We start from the raw sequence: 7,228 nt of genomic DNA on the forward strand, positions 1-7,228 counted from the left end.
TAGTAGCGCACTAGACCCTGAACTTTGGTCATCACCCCACTGATCCCTAGATTGCACCTCAGGGCCAGAACCATCTTGGAATTTGAAGTTATCTGTGAAATCCATAGCATCATGGCAACACAAGCTTGTTAGTAAACAATTATCATATACTGCGGTAGTTAGCATACACTATATGCTAGTTAGCATATACTGTATGCTAGTAAGCACATGCTATATAGTAGCTAGTGTGCATACAGTTAGCATATACTGTGCTAGTTAGCATACACTATATGCTAGTTGGCATAGACTGTATGCTAGTTAGCATACGCTATATGCTAGTAAGCACACAATATAAATTAGGTAGTTAGTATACAGTTAACATATACTGTGCGAGTTAGCATACAGTATATGCTAGTTAGCCCTATACTATATACTACCTAGCATACTTTATATGCTAGTTAGGATACACTGTATGCTAGTTAGCATACGCTTTATGCTAGCTAGCACACACTTTGTAGAAGCTTGTTAGTACACAATTAGCATATACTGTGGTAGTAGTAAGCATACACAAGATACAAAATATAATAAAAGACCATGACGCTCATGTCAAAAACCGAATGGCATGCTGTTATAGATTGCTTCATAATCTTCGGGGGTGATTGTGTACATTTGCCTTCTCTTTTGCATGTGTTTCAGGGGTATCTTGATACAACGTACAAGATTTGAAAGTATGTGAACAATAGGTTGATTGTAGTCTAGTTTGAAGGTGTATGCATCCACTTGCTTGTAATACAGTCCTTGCATGACATAAGAGCCTTTGTCAATTACATTGTTCCACTCATCAATGTAACCCTGTTTTGCCTTTTCTTTTACTGCAATGCACTTTACCAAGTAAAAGTCTACATTCTCATCATTGGTTGTAGCATCCGGATTCACTGCAAAAGTTTTACCAACACACAAAGCACTACTTAATGCATCATGGTGGCCTTCATACACGAATTTTTCATATCCAATGATCTGTCCTTCAAGGGCATCATCAGTCGGAGTGTCTTCTTCATCCTCAACTTCATCAGACAATGGCATCAGAATGTGATAATCCCAAGGCTGCACATGAGATTTGTTAGTGCAGCGATTCCAACTATGGTTCATGCATGCCTCACAAAAGCATGCCAATGGTCTTATGGCAATGGCAGTTGCATACTGCCGGTTGTGACCGCGAAAAGCATGCAAGGTGCGGGACTTCTCAACCGTGGCACAATTCCATTTAACCTCCTTGTTTACATCACCTACTTTGACCGTGGCACAATTCCATTTAACCTCCCTGTTTACATCACCTACTTTGATCTCCCAAAACACACGGGCACATTCCCTTTCTTTTAGTAGAGGATATGATGTAGCTTCTCCCTTTGATAGGTTGGCTTGGCAATAGGCAACCACATTTGTAGCACACTTTAAAGTGCCCCATTAGGCTTCAGTTGCTCATGTGTCAATGATCTTTTAACAACTGCGCCTGCACCATCATGCTCTCCCTTGCCATGTCCTGATCCAAAGAAGAACCAGCTCATCTCCATTCCTGTCAGTACCTTGCAACAAAATAGAAAGGCCTAGCAGCCTTAAACTGTGAGGCAGCACCATTTGACCAGACCCAGTGACATTTTGGAGTGACACCTTCTCTCTGTAACCAGCCACAATGCAGCATAAAACAATGTTGGACAAACAATGTGTCATGCACTTTGTCATCTGATATGAAGAAGTGGATTTTCTTGACTACTTCCCCTTCCCTGCAATAGTATGTTATGTGCACAAAAATAGTTACTTGACTTGAGTGCCAATGCATGGATTGAATCTCATTTTGCTCCTTGAATGCATAGTTTTCTGCAAAGTCTACAACCGACACAACCACATCGTCAGGAAATCTAAGAATACAATCCTTGAACTGTTGTGCTTGCCATCGAGCGATATAGTTATGTTTGATAAAAACCTTCTGCTTGGTCTGTAAGAGTTGAAGAAACTCCCAGCACTGCATTTCTTTAGTCACAAGATCTTTTCTCTTTTTTTTGTCTCCGTGCTTATCTGTTGCCTCCACATATGCAAACAATTTTACAAATATATTCTTACCTGGGCTTTGTGTCTCTAAGCAGCATGTTTCTAGTTTTTTCATACCACATTTCTTACATTCGTCCATCAAACACTCACTATTGTGGTAACCAGTTTTTTTCTGCTTCGGGCAGAGAACTGACTCCCATAGATGTGTGACACCTTTGAAAGTTTGACATAAAGCCATGCAACCCCTGCTAGTTTCATCACCTCTGACGCAAACGCTGCATGTACATCTGCGTTGGGCTCCATGCAGCCTGAATGACTGAGACCGCATATGGTTAAGTGTGTCCTTTAAAAAGGATATCTGCACATGATATTCGCACAGCAGCATGTGTATCTATCTTTCAGCCCCGTACAAAAAAATGGCTTCATTATCTCAAACATTCTCATACCTATTTTGCAATCTAGATGCTTTTCTTTGAATCTGTAGAAGAGTTCAACCTGCAATTGTGAGAGTTAGAAGGTGGTTATTATGCTAGTTATGCTAATTAGTATACAGGCCATGCACGAAAGCATACTGTATGTAACCAGCACTTACAGTATGCTAACTAGCACTTTCAGTATGCTTCCATGCATGTGTAGTATGTTAACTAGCACTCACAGTATGCTAACTACACTTGCAGAATGCTAACTAGCACTGTCAGTATGCTAACTAACACATTCAATAGACTAATTGGTACATTCAGTATGCTAAGTAGCACATTCAGTTAGCTAATTGGTACATTCAGTGTGCTAACTAGCACAAACAGTGCTAAGTAGCACAAACAGTGCTAAACTAGCACAAACAGTGCTAAACTAGCACAAACAGTATGCTAACAAGCACATTCATTATGCTAACTAGCACATTCAGTATGCTAAGTAGCACTTACAATATGCTAACCACTAAAGTATGCTAATTAGCACTCACAGTATGCTAAATAAGCACATACAGAGTGCTAACTATCACTAATCATATGCTAACTAGCACTTACAGTATGCTAAGATGCACCTACATTATGCTAACTAGCACCTTGAGTATGCTAGCACTTAGAATATGCTAACTAGACTTAGAGTATGCTAACTAGCACTTACAGTATGCTAATCAGCACCTACCCCCTCCAAAATGTGTAAACCAGCTCTTTCATTTCATCTGTGATTGTGCTACGACAGGCATGTTTTTTTTGCCAATAAAAACATTCCACCGTCAACATTCGATGTCACCCGCAATTTAGCCTTGTACAAGGATCGACGCGGAACTTTAAGGAGTCTCGAGACTTTTGACAATTGCATGTTCTCCTTTGAATTCAACATCATGGACAATGCTGTATGCTTCAAATATAACTCCTCATTAGAGCTTGGATACTTTACAAGTGCCAAGGTGTTACGAACATTGCACATGATTGCACTTTGAATAGTAGACTCCTCTGGACACACTGCTTGCACGACAGGATGATGAGATACTAGATTCCAAATTTCTTGCTTGTCTTCTCTACTAATTTCTTCAGTCCTCCTCTTGAACAGTGCCACAATCTCAGGTGAGATTTTCTTCTTCTTTTCCTCCTCAAAGGCAAGCTCTCAAACCTGAACCTGCTTAAGTTTTTTCTTCTCTCGTTGTTTCCTCTTTCTTTGTCTCTCATAATCCCTAATGGCAGTACAAGTTGGGTCCTCCAAGTTTGGATTCATTGTCTGTAAAGGATCCCTTCTACTACCTTCATCTGCTGCCCTTGAACGTGCAAGTAAACCTACCAGATCAGATTGCAAGGTATGGTTCGCCATAACTCTATGAGATGGGGAGGGAGTGGGCTACACGGAGAGAATGCGAGGCAAAGGGAGAGGGTGAGACTCTTTGAGCAGCATCACAGAGAGAGAGAGAGAGAGAGAGCTTGGCTTACACAGATCATGGAGAACCTCGAGAGAGCGAGAGAGAGAGAGAGAGAGAGAGAGACATAGAGACAGAAAGATGGAGAGAGAGAGAGAGAGAGAGAGAGCGCTCATCCACTACACCATGACTTCAGTAACTGAAAAGATGCTAGATTTGAATTTGGCGCTGAGTAAATTTAACATTAATTATGGAAAGTTTATTTCAAGATGGACATATTCTTGGCTCTCGAATGTATGCTAATAAGCACTACTAACTAGCATTGTCCGGGACAGCATTTTTTGTGCACGTTAACATGCTTCTACCCCTTTATAAGAGTATAATTACTAGATTTAGGTGTGTCCACCCAAACTATTAATTGAGAGAGGGACTCACTTCATCAATGATGTGATCAAGTTCTTGTTGATCAAATTTATAGTAGTACATTATAAATCCTTGCCCCACTATCCCCAGGCTAATAGATAGGCTGAAAGCACCTACAAGATTATCTATGCTATCCTGACCAAGAAAGTTAAAGCCTCACTTAATAATAGAAATTACCAACCAATGCTCTATGGGAATATAGACGATGTCCATCCACAGCACACCTTTTAACTTGACATACAAAATAAATGTTATTATACCTATGAAATTCTTAGTACCAAGCTTAAGGATTACTGTCAAGGAAAAGGTTGGCAGGAAACATCCTGACTGATTGATTATTCAAGCTTGAATTCTTAGGATAAGACTACGTGTAATCTATGGAATGATTGTTATAAACTTGTAGTGTAAGAAATGGTTTGCTGAGAAGCTCAAAGATAAGGAAACAAAAGTTGGGGATATGGTTCTCATGTACAACACCGAGAACTAAAAGTGCAAGCTAAAGTACGAGGGAGTGGGACCATTCCTAGTGTGCAAACTCACCCCTCAAGGATCCACATGCATTGAAACACTTGATAGTATGGAAATAAAGGAATTCCTCAACAATAGCAAACTTAGATACTAGTATGGTCTTTTAATTGCAAATGTTTTGAAGGTCATTCACCAAAATAAAGAAGATAAAATAAAAGAGGCTATGGTGAAACGAGAGGCTAAGCTAGGTAGGACAAGCTGTGCATATCTGTTAACATGGCCCAAGTCATTGACCTAGAAGAGGCTACAGTGATGAAAACAAGAGGCCTAGTGTAAAGCTAAGGCTAGGCATGACAAGCTATGAATTGCCATTAATATGACCTAGAAGAGGAAGACTTGGAGGTGACGTCCACCAGACTCTGGCTGGGCATGACTACAGAAATTGGTCTCAAACAAAATCTAGCTCTTGTGGACTCGAGAGCCAACCACTATAACCCAATGTCTCATGGGACAGTGCACATTACAAGAAACTATCGTTGACCCCCACAAAAGTGCAAGTGAAAATTATTATAAACCAAATTATGCATAGGAGATTTCATTGCCATGTTTCACATTGGAAATAACCGCTTGGAAGGGAAGTATTATGTCATACATGTTTCACATTGGAAATAACCGCTTGGAAGGGAAGTATTATGTCATACATGTAGGTACCATGTGCAAAGTATTTCTTGGACAAGGATGGATGAGGCATAATCGATGCCAAATTGACTAGGACGACTCAAGAATCACTACCCTGCAACTAGTCTTGGGATAAGTAGCTGTTTTGATGATAGAAGAAGTGCCCATGTCCCCAGCAATCGCTACCCTGCAACTAGTCTTGGGATAGCTGTTTTGATGATAGAAGAAGTGCCCATGTCCCCAGCAAAAGCCTACAAATAGAATACCCATTCTCCCAATAAATAAGTGCTAAAGCTAATCAAACCACCAAAGGTAACACTTACTTAGGCCACGCCATTGAAAAAGAGGCCGATCTTTCCTGCATGGGTAAGTAACCAAGTTCCTTCAAAAGCCTCACCCAATCTATGTTAACCACATATTGGTTAACACATTTGTTGAGATATCGAGCCCATCTAGTGAGGAAGTGGACACTGATGACCCGCTTGGGGGGGATAGGCCCCACACTTACACCACTGGCATGGTTGGTGAGATCATGGGTGATATGCGGCCAGTGGGATGACAGGCTGTGTGAGCCATTCTAGAGACTGGCATAGTTATAGCGCCAGCTCATTTAGTTGGGTTCACACTATAGAAAACCCTAGTATGTATTTGGTTGAGTACCTTTTCATATGGTGTGTACTCTTATCTTTGTATATGGTGTGTTGAGTGTTGTGTGAAGAAGAAGAAGATTTTCAGCCTCTCACCTTGTGTGTTCTCTTTTAGGGTTTGTGAGTATGTGTGTGCTTGCAAGAGCTCAAGATCTCTTCTCCCCTACATCTTTTCATGGTATCAGAGCCTAGTTCATGCTAAGGACTGAGCTGCAAGCAAGAGAAGCACAGGAAGCGGTACGAGGGTAAGAGCTTCATCTACTCTTCCCTATTTCTGTTGGTGACTACACCCTTGTTAGGAGCTCTATGGGAGGCACCCGCAAACAATCTCTGATTGAGGAGCTTTCTTCGCGGGAGTAAAGCTATAGGGAAACTATTTTGTCCTATCGAACATAACTTTTCGGGCCAAAAACGCGTTTGGGCGCGTTAGGACCTCCGTTTTTCGAAAGGCAGGCGATTTCGAGCATTGCGGATAAGTCATCGATTCTATGCAGAACTCTATTTAAGAACTACAGGAAGACAGATTGGATGTGCAGACATTGTGTGTGCTACAAGGAGGACAAACAGTTGCCATTGGGTGTATGTATGCACATTGAGATCGCTGGTGTGACATTTGAGTGCAGTACAGTACCGCTGCAGAAAATACAGCAGTTTGTGCAAGACAAACCAGAGTGTTGTTTCTGGTAAATTTGTGTGTCTAACAAGATGTCAAATGATGGCATAAACCAGATTGTTGCTGAGAAGCTTGATAAGAACAACTTCCATGCTTGGAGGTTCATGTTAACAAATTTCTTGATGGGAAAGGGTTACTGGGACTATATAGAAGGTGAGCATGAAGAGGCACCAGAGATACCAGAGATCAAACCGACTGCTGTAGATGTGAAAGAGTTCAAGGATTGGAACCAAGGAGCTAGAAAAGTTATGTATTGGCTCTCTATCAGTATACTGGACACCATGATTGGGCACATATAGGATGCCAAGTCCCCCAAGGAGGCATGGGATACCTTGGTAAAACTCTATGAAATGAATACCAAGGCACGAAAGATACAGTTGAAGAATGAACTTCATACTATGGAGAAAAAGAGTATGTCTGTAAATGACTATGCATTAAAGATCAAGGGTATTGTGGAATCCC

General features: G+C 41.0%; 1 protein-coding gene across 1 annotated transcript; it reads right to left on the reverse strand.

Moving 5' to 3' along the window:
* Positions 1-585: 585 nt before the first annotated feature.
* LOC147615929 (uncharacterized) lies at positions 586-1,128 on the reverse strand. The gene has a single exon (XM_086778014.1). It carries the CDS (start codon positions 1,126-1,128, stop codon positions 586-588), a length of 543 nt encoding a protein of 180 aa, XP_086634140.1.
* Between the last annotated feature and the right edge of the window lie 6,100 nt (positions 1,129-7,228).

This window comes from Cibotium barometz, chromosome 39 (assembly GCF_041138505.1).
Source record: "Cibotium barometz isolate CiBa-2024 chromosome 39, ASM4113850v1, whole genome shotgun sequence".
Taxonomy (NCBI): Eukaryota; Viridiplantae; Streptophyta; class Polypodiopsida; order Cyatheales; family Cibotiaceae; genus Cibotium; species Cibotium barometz.

What these genes read in the sequence shown, in the direction of transcription:
- LOC147615929 (XM_086778014.1), bottom strand. Translation starts at nt 1,128, where the DNA reads ATGAACCATAGTTGGAATCGCTGCACTAACAAATCTCATGTGCAGCCT.